The sequence below is a fragment of the Musa acuminata genome, chromosome BXJ2-9 (assembly GCF_036884655.1).
Source record: "Musa acuminata AAA Group cultivar baxijiao chromosome BXJ2-9, Cavendish_Baxijiao_AAA, whole genome shotgun sequence".
Lineage (NCBI taxonomy): Eukaryota > Viridiplantae > Streptophyta > Magnoliopsida > Zingiberales > Musaceae > Musa > Musa acuminata.
The window spans coordinates 31,873,854-31,901,182 of NC_088346.1; the positions used below are offsets into that span (position 1 = coordinate 31,873,854).

At 39.2% G+C, this 27,329-nt stretch overlaps 1 protein-coding gene across 2 annotated transcripts; it reads left to right on the forward strand.

The window, feature by feature from the left end:
• Positions 1-1,585: 1,585 nt before the first annotated feature.
• Positions 1,586-17,167, forward strand: LOC103973527 (uncharacterized). Of its 2 annotated transcripts, none has more exons than XM_065126212.1 (6): positions 1,586-1,947; positions 2,527-3,015; positions 3,461-3,682; positions 3,765-3,849; positions 15,839-15,972; positions 16,608-17,167. In XM_065126212.1, the coding sequence occupies exons 1-6, from the start codon at positions 1,831-1,833 to the stop codon at positions 16,866-16,868; spliced, it is 1,308 nt and encodes a 435-aa protein (XP_064982284.1). In that variant the 5' UTR covers positions 1,586-1,830; the 3' UTR covers positions 16,869-17,167. The 2 variants fall into 2 exon arrangements, with proteins under 2 accessions (XP_064982284.1, XP_064982283.1); XM_065126211.1 differs by having other exon boundaries at positions 1,587-1,947; positions 15,856-15,972.
• The last annotated feature ends 10,162 nt before the right edge of the window (positions 17,168-27,329 follow it).

Genomic DNA, 27,329 nt, shown 5'->3' on the forward strand with positions numbered 1-27,329 from the left:
TCATATTCGACATATCAATCGAAGGGGTTATCACAATGTCTGACATCGATAGCAATTAAATATTATAGTTTTATCTAATTTTATATCTAAATTTTTTGATCACGTCATTACACATTTACACTTATTATGGATGTACATTAAATTTTTTAAAATTTTAAAATAAAATTATAATTTTTTAAAAAATATATAAAAAAAAATTGTCAGTTTTAACTATAATCCAACCAGAACCAAAACGGAAGGTTCCATTTTCGATTCCAAATTGGCCCTTATTAGTTTGATTTTGGTTTCAGATTTTTTCAAATCAAAATCCATAATTTCCAAACTGTGATTAGGATGAATCCTTGGAGATCGGTGGAGTGAGTTTTTTTCGCTAACCAACCGATGAAGAAGGGGAACACATAGTGGTTGGATGCAAGGTTGCAAACGAGGGGGGAAGCTTATACAATTAAGTATTTGCTATTATGGAAGACATTCAGGTGGCTATTGCAGAGGTTGTTTCTCGTACAGAGGTTAAAATTGATGCCAAACAGATCGTTAGCATCCTTAGTAAGGAGGAAAAATCACTTTGAAAATACACCAATTTTGTTGGAAACCTTTTTGAATGTTTAAACAAAATTTAAGTGTGTAAAATCGCACATGTTTTTAGAGAAATTAATCGCTATGCTAATTGATTTTATGAAGTGAAATTAGGATGACGGGATTTAGAGATCAAATCGGTCTTCAGTTTTGTCCTCCTTTTTGAGCTTTGATCTGCATAGCTAAGCGTGTCTTATGTCTTTAAATTAATGAAAAGCTCTTCTTTTTTTTTTTTGAAAAAAAATCAAAACTATATATATATATATATATATATATATATATTAATCATTAAATTTCTAAAAGAATATGGTCCCTCTATGAGTGTAAATTGGACATTAGATTTGGACACTTCAGTAACTGGTGGGAAGAATAATGCTCTTCTCACTAAAAGAAAAAGCTCTTATTGCTTATTGGAATGCTGGAAATGAAATCATATCTAATAGTGCAGCCTTCTTGATACTCTATTGTTTACTGAGCAATTATTTATGTGATGATTGAGATGGATTTCTATATATCTCAAGGTAAGAGAGGAGGGGTGATCAGTACCCAATACCAGTGCCATGGAAAAAACCTATTGCACGATGAGTGAAGCCGCATGCTAATGGGGCTTATCATGATCGATCTATCAATCTGTGATACGGTTGTTCTATTTTGAACTGTTGCGGGTTCATCTGGTATTATATATAATAAGCTGACGGTCAACTTTGAGAGCATCAAGCATTCTATCAATAATGACACTTTGGAAATTGAATCTGACGATGCTGATTTCGTGGGAGAGTCAGTCACCTCTATGGTTGTCTCGCTGACACTTAATATTTTCTGCTGGCTTAACAAAGTTAATTCTTTTATATGTTTAACTTAAATTAACTATTGCAAATAAGTATCGAAGAAAATAAAAAGGGAACTCCAATGCCACCAAGGAAACTAGAGAAGAAAACAACGTATAAATTAATTGATTTGAATGATAAAAATATGTTTTAGATATTTAAACACGGACATGAGTGCATACAGCATATTGTCATTGTAAAATTGTTCGAATTGTTCTCTTCTCTCTGTCGCGCCGCGCCGCGCCCTCCCATTCCAAACAGAAAGAGCGAGTGGGGTATGTAAACGGACGGGCTTCCACCTCTTCCCTCTTAGGGTTTCCGCTTAGGCTCTCGATGCGCGCCCCAACTCCCCATCTCGCAGCGATCACAGCCCCGATCGCCGTCTCTTAGGGCTTCCTCTCACAGATCCGATCTCTCCGCTGGATCGATGGAGTTCACGGACGCCTACAAGCTAACGGGCCCTTGCTGCTTCTCCCCCAACTCCCGGTACCTCGCTGTTGCTGTCGATTACCGCCTTGTCATCCGCGATGTCGTCTCTCTCAAGGTAAACAAGTCGATTGCGGCATCTCATTGCGGTTTACTTATAAAATGTACAAGTGGAAATTGCGAATTACTGTTCTTTCTTTCATCTCAAAGTAACATATACTTTTTTAGTTGGCTTAAATTCTTGAGACGATGAGATTGAACGCAGACAATAGCATCTCCGTCAATAAAATTTTATGCGTAATGTTGTGGATAGTTTTATCATGGACCCTCTCTCTTTGTTTTAGCTTACAAGTCTTATTTCTTATGCTATTATCTTCAGATTCCTAAAAGGGATGATAGCAAATTATTAGCTAATGTTGGTAAACTTATTTATGATGAATGGAGCTGACTTTATGACTACTGCAGAAAGCCATTTCCTTTCTCTTTAGTGAGCTTAACATGCTGCTGAGCCAATTATTGGAATTAGGACAAAGCATGACTCCATGCATCCAATCAACCAACTAAAGAACGATGAGAAAAGAAAAACTCATCTTTCAGCTGTTATTGGGAAAACATATATCCTTTTTTTATTTTTTTTCTTTGTGCTCTTTCCCTTGTCATATTTCAATTGATTTACTCTTCTTACATCTTGATTCAGGTTATACAACTCTATTCATGTGTTGACAAAATAAGTTACATTGAATGGGCCCTGGACTCAGAATACATACTCTGCGGTCTCCACAAAAGACCAGTGGTACAAGCATGGTCGTTAACACAACCAGAATGGACCTGCAAAATAGATGAAGGCCCTGCTGGAATCGCATATGCACGATGGAGCCCTGACAGCCGTCACATACTGACCACATCAGAGTTTCAAGTGAGGTTGACTGTTTGGTCACTGCTTAACACTGCCTGTGTTCATGTGCAGTGGCCAAAACATGCTTCAAAAGGTGTTTCTTTTACTCAAGATGGAAAGTTTGCTGCTGTATGTACGAGGCGTGATTGCAAAGATTATATTAATTTGCTTTCCTGTCATACATGGGAAATTATGGGCACATTTGCTGTTGACACAATAGATTTAGCAGGCATTGAATGGTCCCCAGATGACAGTTCCATCGTGATCTGGGACTCTCTTCTTGAATATAAGGTAGTCAATTTTGTGATTTTTTTAGGAGCTTTGGTAGTCTTATTATATATAACTTCCATGTTTTCTGTTCTTTATTCGTTTCTTCAGACCAAGAATTTTAGTAGTTTTATTTTGAGAAGTTGGTTTTGAGAACAACTACAGAATGATAGTTTCCTTGAAGGGCAATTTATTGATAAGATGCACTTTAGAATTCTTATGGCCCTACTGTAGATAAGTGTTAAGTAAATCTTGTTGGACTACATGTAGTCTCATCTGTAGTCTTAATAATATGCTATAGTGTCAAGAAAAGGCAAAATTCTCATAAACATTTTGTATTCCTATATCTGGAGAATTGATTGCTTTCTTGTTTTTCTATCTCCTGCATGTAAAGCTTCTATTTCTATATTTTGTAATTTGCAAGCCCATCTAACATACGCATTTGCTGATAATGCTGTGCATGATACAGGTTCTGATTTATTCTCCAGATGGGAGATGCCTGTTCAAGTATCAGGCATATGAGAGTGGTTTAGGGGTCAAAACTGTTGCCTGGTCTCCGTGTGGCCAGTTTTTAGCTGTCGGTAGTTTTGATCAGATATTAAGGGCTCTCAACCACTTGACCTGGAAAAATTTTGCTGAATTCACACATGTAACAACCATTCGCAGTCCTTGTAATGCAGTTGTTTTCAAGGTAAAATTCTACTTCTCTTGTGTTGTTGTTTGTCAGACTAACAAATAGTTTATATCTGAAACATGTATGTATATTTATGTAGGAAGTTGATGAACCATTGCAACTTGATATGTCTGAATTATATCTGAGTGACAACTTTCTTCATAATATTCAAGGCAACTGCCCTGGTAAGAATTATGATGTATGAACTGTTTTGATTATTGTTTCTGGTTATCGCATAAGAACTATGACCAAAATACTTAAGCATGATGATTTGCAGAAGTTAGATCACTGAAGAATTCTTTGCTTTTTAATCATGTAAAATCATGCAAACTGGATGCGTCCCTAACAAAATGAATGTTAGATGATTATATTCATGATCCCTGCTCTTATTCTTGAAGTTCAGTTTTGGTTGTATTTTACATGATTTTGCATCTAAGAATCAAGAAAAAATAATTCATTATATTCTTTTCATATATTTTGAGTAGATTTTGCATTGGGAGTTACTTCTCAGCTCTCACATTACATATTGTCTATGTTATTGACTTGTAGTGCAATAATAATAACAACAACCAAAAGCCATAATGTCCGAACAATCTTTGTAACAATTTTTTTTTTTGAATTTTAGAAACACATAAAAATTCTTCTTTCATTGATGGAAAAAATTTGTTTGTAAAGATGTGTTGTATCTCTTTTGTTGGCATGATGCTAGAAGTTTGGAGACTCTGCTTAATGATCTTGGAACTTTATTAATTTTATATGTACCAGCATCTGAATTTTAAGCCAAATGGTGTTTGTGTACTGCACATTATTAGTTGTAATCAAAGTTAATCATAGATTTTCTTGGGCCTGAGAATAAACACTTGGTATTTTTGTTTAGTATCTTCATAGCGGGAGAAGGTTATGTATATTTCTAATAGGACTTTAGCAAGGTTGGGTCCTACTCAATCAAGAAGCAGCTAATAAAAAACATGTTAATCGACTATCAATACCTATTCTTAAGAATAATTATGAATATTTAGATATCTTTCGTATCCATGGCTTCGACCTTATAAGAAACATAAATTAGAATAACGTTTTTTCTAGGTTATTTAAATATCAATAATTCTTATATTTGTTTTGATCTAATTGAACTTGAGATTTACTTTTTCACATCATGTTCAATTGGTTGAAGATCAAATTCCATCCACATCCACATTCACAAATGATAATAAAATAAATCCATAAATCATCTCAAATTAGTCACCATCATTGTAATCTCTAAATTATGAAATTCCTATTACTTAATATTCTTTACCAACTCAATCCATTTATATTTGTGATTCTTCTAACATGTCTTTCCAAAACCCACCTTCTTTGGTAGGTAATCATGAATCCTCACCTTCCATTTTATGAGTCACTGCCAAGTTTGATGCATGCATCAACTTCATTCGGTTCCTATTCGGATATATCCGTCGCTTGAGTCGATGCAAGTTAGTGACTTACCATTGGTGGTTGATCTTCATCAGGCAAACACCACTACAAGAGCATCTTTTGGCTTACCTTTGAGTGAGTGAGTCACCTTCAAGAGGTATGGTCTATCATTTTATCCAACTCTAGAAACACCTCATTTCTTCAACTTGAATCCTCCTCTGTAATAAACCTCACCTAGCCGCCTTTATTCGATAAAGAAGAGTGGCTAGGGTTTATATTTGGGCCTTTGGACTTTCTAGCCGTCGCGCCTCCCATTTTACTGAGCCAGTCGGCTAGGGTTGAGGGCAAAAGGGGTAACTCACTTAGGAAGCAGCCCCTAGGGCTAGGGTTTGGAGCCCTATATAAGCATGTAGCCTCCATCTCTTTGGGAACAAGATCTATCTACAATTGCAGCCATATGGTCGACTTCTAGGAGGGTGGAACCCCTATAGCGTTCTAAGATTTGATCTCCCTCAAAGATCAATCTACATAGAATTCCTCTTGGGTTCTATCATATGGTATCAGAGCAGCGATCTTGCTGCTTTTGCTGCCACCCTTGTCGCCCACCACTAGCCAAGCAATTCCCACAATTGCTCTTGACGTCGCCATCTCCATCGTCATCTTCTGCGTAGATCAAATCAATCTACTGTCGTCACCTCTAATTGCATCAAGAGATCTGGTATTCTCCTATCACCAATACCTTTTGCTACTATAATTTTCCATTCAAAATACCAAGAAGTTCTTTTATCTATCCCGTGCTACGAATTCCTTTCGTCGTAAAAGTTATCATCTTTACGGACGAAGGATTGCTATAGAAAATTTCAGCCTTATATTGTTGCCTTTAATCGATTTACTTGCTTTTCTTTTTGAACGAAATTTTTTATACGCTTTATAGATTGTCTTGCTTCCATCTGCGATTGATCTATTGAGGAATTCATCTCTAAAATGTTCTTGTGTTGCTGTAAATTTTCATCGCAAACCGCTGGAATTTTTCGATGAGAATTCTGCTATCACAACTTGCACCGATTTCCTTGTTGTTATACTGCTGAAATCTTTTTGATCAAATTTGTCATCATTGCTGTTATTTAAACCGAGATTTTACTGTCAAATTCCCTCCTTAAATCTCTCGATTATTGCTGGAAATTTTATCATGAAACCGCTGTTTCTTCGACGATAATTTTGCTCTTACATACACTAATCTACCAACCCTTTTGGCCACCACTTCTCTTAACCGATATATGTCTTTAACTTGACAACAAAAGAGAGATCTTAACATTATAGATTTGGAGGCATATACTATGGCATCTGAGGAGGCAATCAATGCTAAATTCGAAGCCTTCGAGACGCGAATGAAGGATAAGATTCAGACTCTCTTTACCGAACTCAGTTTGGGCTGACCACCGAGCCCAAAGAAATCACATCAAGGCGAGAGCTCTGATCGAAGAGATGACTTCCAGGAGAGGGGAGGCTTTGTGACCGATCCCTACTGTCCACGCATGAGGGTGGACTTCCCTAGATGGGAAGAAGGAGATCCGATTGGTTGGATCTCGTGCGCGAAGCGATATTTTCGGTACCATAAAACTGCGGACACATCTATGGTGGAAGTTGCGATACATCTTGAAGGGGATGCCATTCAGTGGTTTGACTGGTTTGAACACACTCATAGAGTCCTCTCATGGCGACAATTCAAAGAAGGACTACCGATCCGCTTCGGACTAACTGATTATAAGAACATTGACGGACAACTAGGAAAGATCCGATAAACTGCCACCATTCAAGAGTACCAAACTAGGTTTGAAAGGTTATCTAATCAAACTCGTGATTGGTCTGAAAAATAGCTATTGGGGACCTTTATTGAGGGTTTGAAGTCGGAGATCAGGGGAGAAGTTAAAGCGCGACAACCGTACATGCTTATGGCAGCCATCTCTTTCGCACAATTTCAAGAGGAGCGATTGAACCATGAAGCCCGTAGGACTAGGGTCGCTCCTCGACCAGCAATACTAAAGCCCTCAGCCCCCCCTACTATCAGCCAAGCCCCTAGACCAAAAAAGTTGATAAGAGAAGAGCTTCGGGAGCGATCTGCGAAGGGGTTATGTTGGCATTGTGACGAGCCGTGGAGCCGCGAGCATCGCTGTAAAAAAGGGAGACTTCTTGTGATTGAACCAGTAGAAGAAGAGGTCATTGAACATCCAGAAGAGAGCCTTAAACATGAAGAAGATGCGGAAGAAGAGCCACAATCGACTGACTTTATAGTACACGCGCTAGCCGGCTACTCAAACCCGCAAACGATGAAAGTTGGAGGCCTTCTTAAACAACAACTAATCACTATTCTCATCGACACGGGCAGCACTAATAACTTCCTAAACAGTAAGGTTGCTGCTCGGATGACGCTCCACATCGAAGGTTGCAGCAAGTTCGACGTAAAGGTCGTTGACGGCAGAATCCTAAAGTCCGACCAAAGATGCCCGCAGGTGAAACTATTACTGCAAGACCAAGAAATTGTCACCGACTTCTTCCTCCTACCAATTGATGATTATGAGGCCATGCTTGGCATAGAATGGCTGACGACGCTAGATGACGTCTCTTGGAATTTTTTCAAATTAATTATGAAATTCTATTGCAAAGGCAACCATATCATCTTACGCGGGAAGCGCGGAAGCAACGTAATTATCATTTCGACCCAACGAATGGAGAAAATTTTACACAAGGTAAATAGTGGCTTTTTGATGCATCTCTAGCAGCAACCAGAGGGGCAGAAAATAGAAATTGAAGTTCAAAATCTCGCCCAATTGCTTGCTGAATTTGTCGACATTTTTGCTAAATCGCGCGGCCTTTCTCCTACTCGGCAACATGACCATCGGATTCCAATTCTTTTGGGCAAACCACCAGCATATCGTTATCCTCACCTCCAGAAGGATGCAATTGAAAAGATTGTAAATGAGATGCTTGAAACAGGGATGATTCGGCCAAGTTGCAGCCTCTATTCCTCACCGGTGCTACTTGTACCCAAGAAGGATGGAACTTGACGGATGTGCATCGACTACCGAGCTTTAAATGACATCACCGTCAAGGACAAGTACCCAATACCAGTGGTGGATGAACTTCTTGATGAGTTAAAAGGAGTTCGAGTCTTTACGAAGTTGGACCTCCGATCTGGTTACCACCAAATTCGGGTATATGTGAAGACAACATTCCAAAAACTGTATTCCGCACATATAACGACCATTATGAATTCTTGGTAATGCCTTTTGGACTCACTAATGCTCCTTCAACCTTCCAAAGTCTCACGAACGATATTTTTCGGAGCTTTCTTCACAAATCTGTACCGGTATTTTTTGATGATATTTTTATTTACAGCCCTTCTCTTGAGACTCACTTTCAGCATTTACGAATTGTTTTGACAATCCTTCGGGAGAATACACTTTTTGTTAAGCAACCAAAGTGCAGCTTTCTCCAGCAAAAAGTAGAGTACCTTGGATACATAATATCAGAAGGAGTGACGGTAGACCCAACAAAAATTGAAGCAATGTAGGGTTGGTCGAAACTTACAAATGTGAAATTATTGCGCGGGTTCCTTGGGCTAACGGGCTACTACCGAAAATTTGTGAAGGACTATAGGAAGATCAGTGCATCTCTCACTTCTCTACTGAAAAAAGACGCCTTCCAATGGTCGGACAAAGCCTCCGCTGCCTTCGACAAACTTAAGGCAGCCATGATGACGATGCCGGTGCTAGCGCTACCAGATTTCAACCGACCCTTCATCATTGAAGCTGACGTATCTGGAGTCAAAATTGGAGTCATTTTCATGCAAGATGGTCGACTACTCGTATACAGTAGCAAGACATTGTCTCCCTCCCATAAAAAAATATCAATATATGATAAGGAGATGCTCGCCATTGTGCACGCAGTAACGAGGTGGAGACCCTACCTAATCGGCCGATGATTTCAAATTAAAATCGACCATAAAAGCTTCAAGTATTTTTTGGAGCAGAAGATATCATCCCCTGAGCAGCAAAAATGGATAACCAAACTTCTAGGATTTGATTATGAAATTATTTACAAAAAAAAAAAGAAAACGTTGTTGTAGATGCACTCTCACGGCTACCTGAGCAAGCTAAATTTTTAGCCATCTCCCTTCTTACCACTGGCTTCCTTGAGGATATTAAGGAGGAATGAAAGAAGGGTCCAGAGATCAGCAACATCATAAAAAAATTGGGGGAGGATTCAAGCGTAATAGCCCACTACACTTGGGATTCGAGGGATCTACGCTACAAAGGTCGCATTATGCCTATACCCGACTCCTCTTGTATCAAAATCATCCTGCACGAAATGTACTCCATACCTTCAGTAGGGCACTCCGGATTTCTAAGAACCTACAAAAGAGTGAAGCAAAATTTTTATCGGAGAGGGATGAAAAAAAATATTTCTGAATATGTGGCACAATGTGATGTATGTCAACAGCAAAAGGGTGAAACAGTGGCGAGTCTAGGGAAGCTACAACCACTACCCATACCGGACTCGGTGTGGACTGACATCTCCATGGACTTCATCGAAGGGTTGCCATCTTCCAAAGGTAAAAGCACAATCCTCGTAGTGGTTGATCGACTTACGAAATATGCTTATTTTTGTGCTGTGCGAAATCCCTACATCGCTACTAGTGTTGCTAAGATTTTCATAGAAAATATTGTTAAACTGCATGGGATGCCAAGGTCCATTATAAGTGACCGTGACAGGATCTTTACCAGTAAATTTTGGACTGAGTTATTTCAGTTACAGGGCACCAAACTCAAGATGAGCACAACATATCATCCACAAACTGATAGCCAAACAGAGGTGGTGAACAAATGTTTAAAGACATACCTTCGGTGTTTCACAAGTGACTGGCTAAAGGAGTGGGCGAAATGGCTTCCCTGGGCCGAATGGTGGTATAATACTACATATCATTCATCTACAAAATGTGCCCCATATGAAGCACTATATGGACGACCGACCCCTGTGATTCCAAAGTATATAATTGGCTTGACCAAGGTAGATCAGGTCGACCAAGATTTAATTGACAGGGATAAACTCCTACAGCTGCTACAGGATAATCTCTCTATCACGCTAGTCAGAATGAAGTAGCAAGCTGACACACGACAAAGCGTAAGAGAATTTTCAATAGGAGATTGGGTTTATCTTTGCCTACAGTAATACAAGCAACTCTCCATCAACACATGAGCCACCATGAAGCTATCCCTATGTTTTTATGGGCTCTATCAGATCACAGAGCATATTGGAGCCGTGGCGTACAGACTTAAATTGCCCGAGGATGCCAAAATTCACCTTGTCTTCCACATGTCATGCTTGAAGCCCAAGTTGGGAGAATACAAGTCACCCCAGATCCAATTGCCCAACACCACTGATGATGGAGATATTCAAGCCCAACCACAAGCCATCCTCGATCGTAGAATCGTGATGCGTCGCCGACATCCCTTTACTGAAGTACTAGTAGTGCATTGGAATAATTTACCACCTGAAGACGCCACATGAGAATCATATGAGGAGCTGAAGACCCGGTTCCCTGAGTTCATGAAACCTCAGCCTTGAGGACAAGGTTGATTTGGAGAGGGCGGGCTTGATAGGACCCTAGCAGGGTTGGGTCCTACTCAACCAAGAAGCAGCTAATAAAAAACATGTGAGATTGTAATAAACCCCACCTAGCCATCTCTATCCTATAAAGAAGAGTGGCTAGGGTTTATATTTGGGCCTTTAGGCTTTCTAGCCGCCGCGCCCCCCAATTTACTGGGCCGGTCGGCTAGGGTTGAGGGCAAAAGGGGTAACTCAGTTAGGAAGCAGCCCCTAGGGTTAGGGTTTGGAGCCCTATATAAGCATGTAGCCTCCATCTCTTTGGTAACAAGATCTATCTACAATTGCAGCCATATGATCGACTTCTAGGAGGGTGGAACCCCTATAGTGTTCTAAGGTTTGATCTCCCTCAAAGATCAATCTACATAGAATTCCTTTGGGGTTCTATCAATTTCACCTTCTCAAATGCGTTGGATAGCCTTTTTTTAATCTTTATTGTCTCTTTAATCCTTGATCTGCACATTATTATTCTCTTATTTAGAACTTTGATAAATCTTGGAGAGATTATTTATGAACAATTGTGTTTCTGTACTTACCTAAGTACAATTGATTATCTAAGGTGGTTGACCTGAAGGTTAGATGTAAGATAAGTCAACAAATTTTTTACTAGTGCTAATTTTCTACAAAAAATATCTGATAAACTGGATGCTTAGTTTATTAGAGTCATTTGTATTGATCAAAGACTCATGGTTTGATAATATATAAGAATGTTGAAGGTCTGGTATTGTAAGCTTTAAGATAATGATTTAGATTATGTGAGAAGATTATGAAGAAGTCCAAAATCTGACTGAATTTTGTATTTGGCCTTCAGTTGTGATTTTTTATTATTGTTGTAGCATGGCCCGATAAGATTTAGGTTTTGTGTTTTGCATTTCTGGTGAAGCCCCAAAATCTGACTGAAGGTTAGATGTTCACACTTGCATCCTTATTTTCCTATTAGGCATTATCTGGGATCTTGTGTTAGTGTCTCAGACTCTCAGTGGGGCATTGTCTTTGCTTCTGGTGTTAAAGAATTTTGTCATGGGTAATTTTACCTCCCAGACATTATTTGTATTAATTATATACTCGATTCCATTTTTATTTAGATATACTAAACTTCCCTTACATGTTGTCCTAAAGTTGTATAAAAAATGTTTCTAATTGATATTGACAATTGAGTACCAAATTTTATCTCATTGACTCTCTTTGAATTGTTGCCGGTTGCAGAAATACATTGCTCGAATATTCATAATCTTTATTTTTTAATTTAAATTTAAAATGAAAATTCATATAGCCACTCTGATTTTCATCTTCATCCTTCACTTAAGCCATCATCGGTGAAAGAAGTGGTGATCATGGATGAGTAGCCTCCAAGAAAATACTTAAGGTAGAGGAGGTAACGGTGGTGATAATGATGATGGTGGCGGCCACAGTGGTGAGGATAGTAAATAGTAGCTGAGATATATAAAGAAGGTTGCTAGTGATAGTTATGGTGGAGGGATGCCTGTAGCTGTGAAGTTGCATGGAAAGAAGAAGATGAGTGTAATTCTACAATTTGTTAAGACTTATGATCCCTAATTGGTATTTATCTAGTTTGGGAACAGAAGCCTCTCACAAGTAGACTGAAAAGGGGAAGAAACTAATTTTACGAGATAATACTCAAGTGGTCCCCAAAAATTTCACAATGCTTTATTTGATCACTTATTCCTGATCACATTGTCATGCTATTAAACCAAGGATGGATGTTTCACCCGGACTGGTACGAAATAGGCAGTACATATCAGTCCAGGCATGAATTGGCATGCTGACTGCTCTCGGTCTGGTCTGTCCATATAAACAGGAAAGCACTATCCAAGTTAACTCTGTCCTCAATCTTCTTGCGCATGCTGCACATTGTCACCACGCAATGCCTCCGCTGCGCACATCGCCACACATCTGCGCCACACACAGCTGCCTATGTGTCCGTCACAACCTCTCCGCACACCTTCGCCACATGTAGCTGCCTATGGGCAGACCTCTTCTCCTCTCCTTCTATACTTCTTCCTTTCTCTTCCTCCTTCCTCTTCCTCATGCGTTTCTTCCTCTTCTCTTGTGCTTCTTCCTTTCTCTTCCTCCTGCCTTCCTCTCCTTTGCTTCTTCCTCCTTCCTTTCTTCTCTCCTTCCTTCCTCTTCTTCCTCTACCATCCCTTCCTCTTCTCTTTCTTTTTCTTCCTCTCCGAAATACCAGTATGTGCTAGTGTACCAACACATGGTACATTAGTACTGACCAGTATGCACTAGTCTTACCAGATCACCGAAATGGGTTCAGTACTTGAAACGGCGATCCTTGCTATTAACAATACTATAATAATCCTTAATTAGGTTGCTGCCTTTTACTATGATTGCCTTGGCTGAATGCCCTTTAGTGGGCTTTCCAACATCTGCAATCCTCTCCTTTTCTGGCTGGCCTTGATATCAATTCCAGCTCTCTTTCACAATCCATCTGGGATTTGAACATAACTATGCAGTTAGAGGAAGGAACCCCTGGTTCTCATTGGATTTCCAGAAGTCCTTTCTTGCCTTTCACAAAGGCTTGCATGATCCTCCAATTTGTACTTGATCTCTCCATTGAAGTTTGGGTGAGCCTGGGGCTCCTCAGCCCATATTAATTGATGCTGAGATACTCAAGTCTGTCTGTGACTGAGAATGCCTAGTCCAGTCTAACCAAGTCTGTCTATTGTGCACTTTGGGACTGGACCATTGCTGCCACCTCACCCTTATGCTGCCTCTCTGCTACTGCTATAGGAGCTTGGTTGACACCCTTTGCTTCACCACGGCCGGGATCGCTAATCTAACCAAGGTTGAGATTGCCCAGTTTGGGACTGGACTGATGCTGCTGCCTAATGTCAGTATCACTACTCCTTGTTGCTGCCACCTCTCTGCTACTGCTTTGGGTGATGCTTTTTGCATCACATTTTCCCTTCTTAAAGTTTCCTTATCCACATGGAAATAACTGAAGACAACATCAAAAAGAGATTTTTTAGCTTGCATGTTGTCTCATTATTTGTCCCATCACTCCGAATGAGAAGTTTAATTTGTGGTCTTCCATCCATTTACTGTTGTCAGTTCATGATCTTCATAGGCACATGAAGCTAGTTTTCAATGAGCTTGGAGTGCCAATTGGCATAGTCCTAGCTCTTCTCAATAATATTTGAGCCTAGAAACATCAAAGATGTCATGGATGCGCTAGGCAAGAACCCTAATCATAAGTTGCAAATCCAATCTGCTCCAACAATTTGAAGGGTCATAGTGTTGAGAAGAGAGTTTAAGGGTCATAGTGTTGAGAAGAGAGTTTATTTTAAGCACTATGCCACCTGTAGCTTTTGAAAGTGAAACAGTCATAGTTGCCAATTGAAGTCTTGGTCTTTGTCTTATTTTTGGTCGTTATTAGGTATTCATTGAGAGTCTTCTGCTATCGTGTTGATCCTCTAACTTGACATCAACCTTATATATTGCTGCAGAGAAGGCCATATTAGTAGGAAGGGAAAATTGTGATTGACCAAATGGGTTCTCGAGAAGGCTCACATGAATTATGGAGAAGTTGTAGAAAATATTCTAAGAAGATTCCACCCATGGCAAGAATCATAGCGGGTTTTGAGTTCCTCTCCATTATAACATCTTAGATGTATCTTCAAACTGCAGTAGAGCATCTCAACTTGCCATTTATCTAGGGACAATATGTTGTGCTAATCTTAACCTTTGTCCCTTCTAAAGAGAAAAGAATGCACCTGAAAGTTTGAAACAAGTTGTGGCGGCTACAGACAATAGACATCTGTATGCTATGTAGCTTTATTATGTGCTCACAAATAAATTGACAGCTAGCTTATTAGTGTCATAGTGCAACAAGGTGATGAAGTGCACATACCCAGTCGACTGGCCACCACCATAATTATTGATTTTCCTGGCACACTTGAGACATTAGTCATTGAAATCCATGGTAATGTTCTCCCATATCTTTCTAGGAATGAGAATTGGTGTAATAGTCATGATGTCTTGGTAGCTTCATACATAATCGTGCTGTGATACATTGCAATGGAGGCATATCTGTAAACATTCTTTCACATTTCAAACTAATATAAACTATAACTAGTGTCTTCCACATTTCAAACTAAAATAAACTATAACTAGTATTTTCCATGTCTTTTGGTTACCTCGTCCCACCATCAGTGTGTCATCAAACTACACCAAAATCCTATCACATAGTGATGAAAATCTACCAACTACAATTTGACCATTAAAATAAATGAATGATTGAACTTTGTGTTTGAATCATATAAAAATATAGGAAAGAAAGATACTCGAAAGATGAGAATGATATAAAAATATAGCTCACCCTACTTAGAGTTTCAATACTCCATTACTCTTAATTTTTAGTCCGACACTAATATTTGATCTCATAATCAAGGATTTAAATACTGTTTAGATTGGTATATGTCAATCAGTGTTTACTGTTTGACAAAGTATTGATTGAAATGTATAGTTCGAAAATTGAACATATATGTTCCATTTTATTTTTATCTGTGCAGTATAGGTTGCAGAGCCTGGTATATTAGTACAATGCTGGTATGATAAATTACTGAAACTAGTATCAGACCAATTTTAATCCTTCACTTATACTCATTGACAAGCAACTTCAAAACCATCTATGTTGGAATGTTTTCGATATCCTTTGATACAATATGTCCTTAAGAGGGTTGTAATTACATTACTTTGAAATACGAGCCAGTGTCCAACAGTGCAGTCAAAGGTGCTAGGCGCTAAAAGATGCCAAGGTGCCAAAACATCTAAGGCGCTCGCTTGAGCGAAGCGAGACATTCTCATATATTAAAATTTTAATAAATATATAATTAAGGAGAAGTATGTTCACTTTGCTAAATGCCATCTATTAAGGAATTTGTTTCATTTGCAAAGAAGTAGAATTGTTGGAAGAGGGTTTTTAAGATTCTGTTATACAACTGGATTGATAAAGTTTGAGCCAATATATGAATATGTCTGAATGGCAATGCGTCTAGTTTATGGCTCACATTTTGACAATTCATGAAGAAATTCTTTGATTTATCATCTTATCCTATGTCTGTTAAGTCTTTATGTATTTTCAGTTCCAGAAAGTGCTGCCGAGGGGAACACCAGAGTCAAGTACAAGGTTATGGATTTTCCTGTCAGTTTGCCATTCCAAAAGCCAGCACCAGATAAACCCAATCCTAAACAAGGAATCGGTTAGTGTTGCTTCCTAAAATTTAATTATAGCTGAGATTTGAAAGTACTCTCCTGACTGAGTTTTAATCCATGTGTTGTCAAATGAAGATGTCACTCATTCTAGTTCTTCATGGTCAGATATTTGTTGCAGTAATAATCTTAAGTTTTGCCACATTAATCATGTGACCACTGAATCCTGTGGTTCTCATTGATTAGACTGGCTTACTTTGAAAACATTATCTCAAATCAGAGCTCCTCGCCCTGACCATTAATTTTTTTAATTCTACATGTATGGCCAATAGTGGTTCCATTTGTCATGCCTCCTAGTGTCACCGAGGGAACCAGCATCAGGCATGTTGATGTTAGTCCTTGGATCATGCACATGAGTAGCACAGTATGGAGAGCACATTTAATCCACTGGGAAGGAAATTATTCACTGTGGCAATCAACATTAGATAGAATGTAAAGTTCATTACTAGTGCTTGTTTGTAAAAGTGAGAAAGACTGAAAACAACATAGATGCATTAATTCTCCATAGAGAATGCCAGTCATGCGGTCTCTTAGTGTAAAGCAATTTTTTAAATTTCACAGTTCACACATTAATGATTTTAGCAAGTAATTTAAAAAGTTTTGTCAATTAATTACTTACCTGCAGGTCTATTGTCATGGAGCAACGACAGTCAATATGTTTTCACTCGCAATGACAACATGCCAACCATTCTTTGGATATGGGATATTAGACGTCTTGAGCTTGCTACAGTATTGGTGCAGAAAGATCCAATTCGAACAGCAGCCTGGGACCCTACTGGCCCCCGTCTTGTCTTGTGCACCGGCAGTTCCCAGTTGTACATGTGGAGCCCCTCAGGAGCTTGTTGTGTCAATATTCCCCTGTCAAATTTTGTTGTCTGCGATATGAAATGGAATTCAGATGGAAGTTGTCTTCTCCTCAAGGACCGAGAGTCTTTCTGCTGCTCTGCAGTAGTCTCTGTGCTGCCTGACACCAGTGAAGGCAGTTCAGATGGGGAAGATGTCTATTAGTTCAATACAGAATGCCCTGTAACGAGATGGATGTGTTTAGGCATTCGTTTTTCTGTTTCTTTCTCTGGTTTAATTTCTTGTTTCCGTAGTGCCAAACTCTGATAGTCAGAAGAAAGATATGCTCTGTTTCTCTGGATTGTTTGTCCTGCACCAGTCAATATTTGAGGATTGGATGAACATAGGTTTTGTTGTCCTGCCTGGTTTCGGCTTTCGGACCAAGCCAACTGTTTCTTTTACAGCTTGCAGAATCGGAGTGGAAAAGTAAAAAGGACGCTGAAACACGCGCGTATCTGAGTAACATTATAGATGATACGGAAGTGAATTGTATAGAGAGACAAGCACTCTATACAAAACTAAATTTCATGAAAAAAATACGATAAAACTTGGGAGGAGCTTTAGTAGGATTTCACTGGCTTTTTTGGCTTTCATGGTTGTCGGTTGTAAAATGTTGTCCCATTCTCAGCGGCAAGGTCGTGCTACTCATGCGTCCAGCAGCATCCTTGCCAAGAGGGTTAGTTATCTCATATCCCTAAAGAACAATCTAACGAGGAGATTCTATTATATACGCATAAGAGCAATTTGACGAGGGATTTCTATTGCAGTTGCATCTTCTCAGCTCACTGTTTTCTTCACGGACACAATGGGGGTGAATCGGGAAGAGGGTGTTACTCCCGCCATCATGACTCGTCTCCTTATGGAATTGCTATCTCACATGCTTTTTAACAATGTCATGGCTGTATTATTATCGGATTCATTCAATCTACATGCAGGTTAAGCCTCGATGAATCTTTCCCCACAAATTAGTTTGAGCCATGGCAAGTTAAAGCTCGATCAATCATCGATAATCTCTTCTTTCGGTGTTTAGGTGATCAACACAAAAGCTACTGTAAGTGCAATTGTGATTCCTTCCTAGAATAAGTATATGCGGTTTCTCGATCAAAGACAATTTAGTAGAGTTTGAGCCAAACTCTATTCGACTCAACTGGAGTGTCAATTGGACTTCAATTTGATCTTGATCAGAACAAAACATGACCGAGCTCAATCTCAAGTTCAAAGGTCATATTTAAGTAACCTCAATCCGAGTCTTACTAGAATTAGGATTTAGGTAATCCCGAACTAATTAGGATAATATCCGACAGAAGACTCCTATGACTGTTAAGGAACCAAGGAGAAGTCCTAACCGATTAAGATTTTGTGTACCTTCAATCATGAAAAACTAAGGGGTTGTAGCCCCTTTGAAGCATCCAAATCATGTCTCCTCTTAAAAAGCCGATCGACCCTAAGTTGAGAAGAGAGGAAAGAGAGAGAGGAAGGAATTTATAAGTTCAATAGTCCTTCTTCTTGTTACTTGTAGCCACCTTATTGTAGATAACTTTTTCAACTTGCTATTAGCTTTAATAGCTTCGAAAAAGCCTTTGGTAGTAGCAAGAAGAAGAAGAAGAAGAAAAACAATCAAAGGCAACTAAAAAGCAGTAGCAAGGAGCTCCAACTGGTCCTATCTTTCCAACCTCCATTGAGAGCAGGAGAAGAGAGAAGAGAGAGGGAAAATTTTAACAAGGTGTAACCAAACCTCTATCTGTAACCCCTTTTCTCTCGAGTTCCAACAAGCGAAGTCCTTCATATAATCTTTCTTCAGCTATTGTAAGAAGTCCCAAGGCCATGCTGTTTACTGTCCAAATCTCAAGAGTAGGTTCTAGTAGCAAGAGAGGAGGAGATCAAAAGTAGTAGTGATCCTTAATAAGTGGAGAGTAGCCTTACAAGCAATAAAGGTTATTTTTTTTCGATTTTATGCTTGTTTTCTTGCTATATTTCCTCTTCTATCAAAACTTCTATCCGAGATATAGTATTGAATTGATGGATCTTAAATCCAAAACATATATGGATCATTTCTTCCTAAAATCCGTATGCATTTCCTTCTTCATTGTAGATACGTCATTCTCACCACCTCATCCTTATGAAGTGGACTCCTTCCCTCCACTAGTTAGTTAATAAGCGGAGCCTTCACAAATCATGTTTGGCTTCTCCATCCAAACTGCAAACTTCCCAACATGCAAATAAAAGCATATTGTCTCCTTAGCCAATCAAAATGTTGTTAGGAACTTATCTTGTGTTGATAAGGTGAACTCCATCGTCCATCATGTTACAAAGGCTGATCAACTCAGAAACAAATCTTGGAGCTCTTTTCTGTATCTTTCCAATGATATAAAAATTTTATATTTTACCATGAGGATCCGATTTTTTCAAAAGGTGGAGTTCTTCAGATAAAAGCATCAGAGGAGGAGGAGATTAACAAGGGGGAAGAGTACTTGAAAAATTTACTGATTGAGAATCTTTGTTGGGCCACACCCTCCCTTTCATATCGCTAAGAACTAAGTAAATTATATTTAGGAATCTGTAAGGTTATGGAATTAAGACCTCGGTACATTCGTAATAGATTGCTTATATTTCATCCTTGGGACCACAATACTCAACTAAAAAAGGGTAAAATTCTACACCCCACTTATTCATGTGAACTCATAAATTCTTTAGTTCAATAGCAAGTGGTATCGACAAACCTTTATTTATCTATTAGCTAACTAGTAAAAGATAGCACATTGGTTTTGCTGAAGTTTACATTGAGGTTCCTACATGCAAAGAGCTATCATATTATGTTTAGATCACTCTAAAAGATTGAGGATGAACTTCCTATTGGTATTGATGGATTTAAAAATTATTACAAGTGAAAAAATAAGTGTGAAAAAAAATAGAAGGTTGCTACCTTAGACCCCTTTTGGGTAAACATATCAAATCTCAACTTTGTGATTAATTTTGCTATATGAAATATCAAGGTCTTAATGCTCCTTCTAAACAAAAGGTTATTCGGGATTCTCTCGTTAAATACCACACTAATTATTTTTTTCCTTCTGGAGTCTTGAGTTAAAAAACATAAGTACAAACTTATTATATGATTCAAGATGTATTACTGATTACTCATCTATCTAGTGTTTCTCGAAGTTGGTGCATTTGAAACTCTTTATATATATATATATATATATATTCATTAATATACTAAATTTCTCAAGGATATTCACTTTTGAGAAATATTCACTTTTTCAATGGTATATGGGCTTTATATGTGGCTGATCATAGAGAATTTTAAATTTTTTTTTTCAAATTTCATATTCTACACATGGGCCATGGGTCTTACTAGTTAGTGGATGCCCTATTTTAAATTTAATTTTTTATAAATATTATTAATTATCTTATTGAATTGAGATTATTTGACCTAAGAAAACATCTTTGTGGTTAAATAAAGTAGTTGGTATGTAACAAATTATGAGATCATATGTTTATTAACCAAGATTGGATTTCTAGTTTTCTGGACTTAAGAGGCTTGGTTTCTTTCTATTGACATATTTAATCGATTTTTAATCATTGGACTTCTCATCCTAATTTTTTTTTAAGTTGTGGAGGAGGTGCAAAACTTCTCCCTAGTGTCCAAGGGGCTGAATCCTCTTAAACACGGTTAGCCAGGCTTAAAATTTGGTCCCATTTTGTCTACTAGCAGCACAAGAATTTCTTTTCTTGAAATTTATTTGAGACTAATTGGATTTGCTCCCTTTGATGAAAGATAGAGTAGGTCCTAAATTCTAAGCTATATAAACTCCTCCAAAATGAAGAATCTATATTAAGATAAAAACCTAGAGACCATTGATAAACTCCTCGAAATTGAGGTTATTAATTCTTCCTACTTTCTGTCTCTATACGCCCATAAGACCCATTGATAAACTCCTCGAAACTGTAGAATCCAATTCTTCCTACTTTTCGTCTCATACGCCCGTAAGAATCGTAACTCCATTAGTGAATTCCAATAGTTATATTATATATGGGAATCAACTTTAAATTATTAAATATTATGAGAATCTTTTTAGCATTTTCCGTAAAGAGTTAAACGAAGAAGATAGAAAGATAGAAATTATAGAAGAAATTATGAAATGCATGAGATGTAATTACCTCGTTCATTTAGATAGTGAACTCTTGATAGCTATTTATACACAGGATGATTTTTTTCTAATTGCTTAGAGATTTCCTTAACTGCCTTGAGGAAATCTTATCTGCTTATCATGCCTCTGAGCTTCCGTCAAGGATGTCGATCTTGGACCGATGAGATAAAAATAGTTTGTAGGTGAGAGGCTTTATGAGTAAGTCTGCTAGTTGATCAGCTGTATGTATGTGAGAAACACGGAGTTGATGTCTGACAACTTGATGGCAATGTGTTTCATGCGGGAATGAAATACTGGATTGACACATAAGTAGGTAGTTCCAATATTATCACAATATATTGTAGGAATAACCGTGGAGTTGACGTTGAGTTCCTTGAGCAGATTTGTGATCCAATTGAGTTCAGCAGCGATGGTGGCGGTAGCACGGTATTCAGCTTCAGTTGTAGATCGTGCAACCGTCTTTTGTTTTTTAGAACTCCAACTGATTGGAGTAGCTCCAAGGAAGACAATGTACCATGATGTAGATGTTCTATCATCAAAGTTCCCTGCCTAATCAGCATCATCAAAGGCATGTAGATGGATTAAAGTATTTTTGCGAAGAAAAATGCCATGATTAAGAGTCCCTTTAAGATACCGCAAAATTCGTTTGACCGCAGACCAATGCGTAGTAGATGGTCGATGTATGAATTGCGATAATTTATTGACGGCAAATGAGATATCTGGATGGGTGAGAGCCAAGTACGATAAGGAGCCAAGGACTTGTCGATATTGAGTCAAATTTGTAGCAAGACTTCCATCACATAATTTAAGTGATTCATTAGTAGAGAGAGGAGTTGTAACCTCTTTCGCGTCCTGCATGTTTGTCTTTGATAATAAATCTTGAATATACTTTCTTTGTGATAGGAAGAGACCTAAAGATGTAAATGTTGCTTCCACTCCCAGAAAGTAGCTTAAAGTTCCTAGAACTTTGAGGGAGAATCGATCGGCCAAGTGCTTTAGAAATGCCCGAGTCTTCAAAGGATCATTTCCTGTGACAATAATATCATCCACATATACTAAAAGATATATTGTGCTTCCATTGTGTTGGCAAATGAATAACGATATATCAGACTTGGAATTGATAAAGGCAATTGAGGTAAAAAACAAGCCAAGCTTGGTATACCAAGCCCTTGGAGCTTGACGAAGTCCATAAATAGTTTTTTGAAGTTTGCAGACATACCTCGGATACTGAGGATGAAAGAAACCAGGAGGTTACTGCATAAAGACATCTTTAGTAAGTGACCCCTGTAAAAAGGCATTGTTAACATCCAATTGTCGTATGTGCCAGCCCTTTGAGATGGCTAAACTTAGGATAAGACGGATTGTTGTGGGTTTAACAATAGGACTAAATGTCTCTGTGAAGTCGACACCAGGTCGTTGATGAAACCCTTTGGCGACTAGACGTGCTTTATATCTGGCAACGGATCCGTCTAGGTTTCGCTTAATTCGAAAGACCAATTTACACCCGATGATATTTTGTGTGTGATGAAAGGGTACTAAGGTCCATGTAGAGTTATGGAGGAGAGCATCATATTCTTCACACATGGCTTTACGCCAGTGAAAAGATTTTTGAGCTTGAGTGATTGTAGTGGGTTAACTAGCTTTAGTGGAGGAACTTGTTATAGCATGTAAGTCAAAGACTTGACGTGGTTTGAAAATATCACTTTTGGAGCGTGTTGTCATTGGATGTCTAGGGGGGATGGAAGTGGTAGATTGTGTTGGTGGTATAGCTGAGGGTGAGTCACTGTCATGGACCAGGCCAACCGTCGGCACGACAATGTCACTAGGTTTAGGAGAAGGTAAAGCCATTGGCAATGTTGCTGAGGGTATTACTTCATTAATAGGGGAAACTTGTGAGGAAGGGAGTGGAGAAATAGAGGGAGTGAGAAGCTGTTGAACTAGAGTAATAGTAGTATGCGGATCTTGATGGTAAGGATTGGATGGTGTCATTGGAGGTTCGTGTGATGAGATCGAAGGGATATTCCATTGATGTATGTTTATCGGAGTAGCCTGTATAGTAGGATTGTTTTGAAAAGGAAAGACAGACTCCTCAAAAATAACATGACGTGATATAAAGATTTTTTTAGTTTGAGGTTCATAGCATCGAAAAGCATTATGTTCAAGAGAGTAGCCTATAAAAGTGCAAGACTTAGATCGTGGTGTTAGCTTATGTGAGGCATAGGGACAGAGCCATGGATAATATAAACAACCAAAAACTTTGAGTTTATGAAGGATTGGAAGCTTGTGGAATAATTTTTCAAATGGTGGCTGGTATTGTAAGACTAGAGTGAGCATACGATTAATGAGATAAACTGTAGTTTGAAAAGCTACTGACCAAAAAGATGATGGCATGGATGCTTGATGTAGAAGGAAGAGACCAGTTTCAACGATATGCCGATGTTTGCGTTCGACAAAGCCAACCAATTGGGGAGTATGTGGGGGTGACTTGAGGTGTTGTATACCACAAGCAGAGAGACAGGATGTGAGGGCTTGATATTCGCCTTCACCATCAGAGTAAACTGTTTCAATGGAAGATTGAAAAAAATTCTCGACCAACTTTCAAAAGTTGGTAAATACTGTGGAAACATCAGACTTATGGTGGAGAGGATATAACCATGTGTACTTAGTAAAATAGTTTACAAAAATAACATAAAAGTGAAACTTGTCAAAAGAATGAATTGGGGTAGGGCCCCACACGTCGGTATAAATAATTTCAAATGGTTTAGAGTAAGAAATATGCAGTGATTAGGTGAAAAAAAAAAAAATCTGCAGCAGTTATAGTTGCTGAAGCTTGCTATAGTAAAGAACTTGCTGCAGCATAGGGAAGCGGTTGCAGATGGAAGCTATAAAAACTGCAATCATTCCTGTTGTCGCAGGAAGGCAGTGATGGCTATGGCGGTAAGGATGGCGGCAGCAGCACTTCTCGCTCGAGTGAGATGTGGGAACGAGGAGAAGAGGTCGCTGGTTGGGGAGCAGTTGCGAGGACGACGACCACCACGGTAGTGTAGGCGAGGTTCTTGTGAGGGCAGGAGGTGGCTGAGCAGTCTCCGACTCCGGAATAGGAAGCAGTGGTGTTGGGGGAGAGGTAAGCAACATCACTACCCTTTCCAACTGAACAGAAAAGAGGAGCAGTAGAAGGCTTCGGTAGAGCTGCCTACATCCGTAAGGAAGAAGGCTCTTATACCATGTAAAGAATTAAACGAAGAAGATAGAAAGATAGAAATTGTAGAAGAAACTATGAAATGTATGAGATGTAATTGGCTCATTCATTTAGATAGTGAGCTCTTGATAGCTATTTATACACATTCAGCAGGGAGGATTTTTCTCAACTGCTTAGAGATTTCCTCAACTACCTTGAGGAAATCTTATCTGCTTGTCACTTTCTTCACTCTAGTAAAACTCATCTCTACTGAGGAAATAGAAGAGGTCATCCTAAAATCAAATCTTAATCAGATGAACTAATAGGGTCTTTAAAGACCTATTAAATGAGTTTTATGACACATGTTGAACATAATAAACTTGAGAACCACCTTCCAAAGAACAGGAAGGATTTGGCACATCGAACAAAAGGAGACAACCTCTACAAGTACACACACTCCTCTCAAAATAGAATTCTAAGTTTAAGCTAGAGGAGGGATTTCTCAAGTGATTTTTACAGCGTTTTCTCACTTTAAAACTCTATGTGCTTATGTAAGTTAACTAGGGATGAGAGGGGTATTTATAGGCCTTAAGTTGATTCAAACTTAGAGCCTAAAAACATCTCATCCCGGGTCTCCTTGGTATGAGCGGTACTACCACTAGTGTCAGTCTAACACTTACACTATGCTGGGCGGCACCACCGCCTAGTCTAGCGGTACCACTACCATTGGACGGTACCACCACCTGACATAGTCTTGAAGACTGTGCCACGACGGTGCCACTTCTTGGGTCATTGTTTGGGCCTTTCATTGGGCCCAACACAATCCTTACATGGGCCCATAATTGGGTTGGCCCAACACAATCCCAATTACATGCTAACTATGAAATCTAAGACATTTACTAAGCTAAACAAGTCTGTAAATCTAGTTTCTTTTGGCAAGCTTCTAGTGATCTTCCGGCAAACTTCCAACGATCTCTCGGCAATGTTCCAGCGACTCCTAACAAGCTCCTAGATTTCACGATAATCTTCTTGGTGAGTTTCGACGAACTTCTCCTAATGAAATCACGTTCTTGACTCTAGGACTTCATTTTGCTTTATGCCTTACTATCGTAGTTAATCCTGCACATGTAAAAACATACTTCGTTCTTAGACAATTAATACTAAGCATGAATCATGTTGTCCGGCATGTCATTGGTCCATTGATGCTTCGTTCGATTCTTCGACGCATCATCCTCTCTTGTGGCCTATTGCCCAATCGGCCAATTGACTCTGCAACTCCAATATCCTTGGCTCAATATCCGCTCTTCTTGGCCCGATGCCCGAGTCCATGGCCCAAAGCCTTCTGTCGATACGTCGACCGATCCTCTGGCCCGACGTCCAATCTTCTAACATGTTTTCCTCCGACCTAATATGATTCTTTCTACTTTAATTGTCTCATCCTGATCGAAGCATCCAACGTCACTCAAAACGCAAATCAAATCATAAACATTTATTAATTGATTTCTATTGAATCTCGGATTTTGATGATTAAACTAATTGATTGTGTTTAGATATTTAAAAGCATTTTGAGTGATGCAGGTCTACTCGATCAGTATTAGACAATTTACGCAGGAGGAATTGACGTTGCGTCGGAGGAGATCATGTCAGGATATTGGACGACAGAAGGCTTCAGATGTCGGGCATCGGGCCAAGGAGAGCAGAATTGCGCCAAGGATATTGGGGTTACGGAGGTCAACCGCCGATTGGGCAACAAACCGCAAGAGAGGATGATGCGCTGAAGAATCGGACGAAGTGCCAACCAATGATGTGCCGAGCAACAGAATGTCAATTCGCATTGTAATAATTGTCTAGATCGGAGTAGAGTTTTAGTTTGTGTGTGCAGGAATAACTACGATAACGACAAAGACATAAAGCAAAATAAAGTATCGGAGTCAAGCGCGAAGGATTCGTTGGGAGTTCGAGAGTTCGACGGAAGTCCGAAGGTTCGTCGGGAATGCTACCAGAACTAGTCGAGAATGAGTAGGGAGCTTGCCGAAGGGTTTTTCGGAAGCTCGTCGAAAGGTTCGTGGGAAGTTTGCGGAGCTCACCGAGAAAGATCAGAGCTTGCCAAAGAAGCTCGTTGGAACTCGCCAAGATCAAATCGTGAAGACTAGGAGCTTATCGGGAGTCCGCAGAATGGTTTTCGAGAGTTTATCGAAAGACCGCCGGAAGTTCACCGAAAGCTCGCCGGAAGAAGTCTTGACTTGTGGACTTTGTAATAGCTTAAGAAATGTCTTTAAATTCGTATTTAGCACGTTAATTAGGGTTAGGATTAGGTGTTAATCCTATAACCCAAGTAGGGGCCAATTGGGCCCGAGTTCGGACTGGTTTGGGCCAAGTTTGGAGCCCAACCAGTGAGCTGAAATAGTGTAGGCAGTGGCACCGCCAGATTAGGCGATGGCACCGCCTAGAACCCGAGAGGTTGGGCGGTGGCACCGCTAGCCTCGGGAACCCAAGAGAATTCAAAATTTGGAGCCCAAATTTGAATTCTCTTGGGGCCTATAAATACCCCTCAATTCTCAACTGAGATTACAACCTTTGAGAAGCATTAGATTGAGACAAAAGCCTTTGTAAAGTCTTTAGCAAGTCTTGTTTTCAACTGCTTGAGTGTTCACCTCCTTCTTTCTGTTTGAAAATTTGTAAGAGAGTGAATCACTTGTAAAAGGTTGTAAGAGGGGTATTTGTCCTTCCCCTTCAAAGTGATTTGCTAGTGGAAGTTGGGTGCCTCATCGAAGAAGGCTTTGTAAGTGGATGTAGATCGCATGACCGAACCACTATAAATCGATTTGCATTTATCTTATTGTCATTTATATTACTGCAAACCATCTTCACTTTGATGCTCTACTTCTTTGTCTCCTTCTTACATATGCCTTCAAGTTAAAATGCAATCGAAATGGTTTCAAACGAAACATTGCTTTTATCGTATGAAGTTTCCGTAAGTGTTTAAATCGTCGAAAGTTTATCGTACTTTAGCGCTGCACTAATTCACCCCCCCCTCTTAGTGCCACTCCGATCCTAACAATTGGTATCAGAGCCACGGTTTTCTACTTTGGTTTAACACCCAAATAGAAATGGCTCTTTATGGCTTTCAAGAGGGTCACTCTCTCATTCGTCCTCCCTTTGTCAATGGGACGGACTA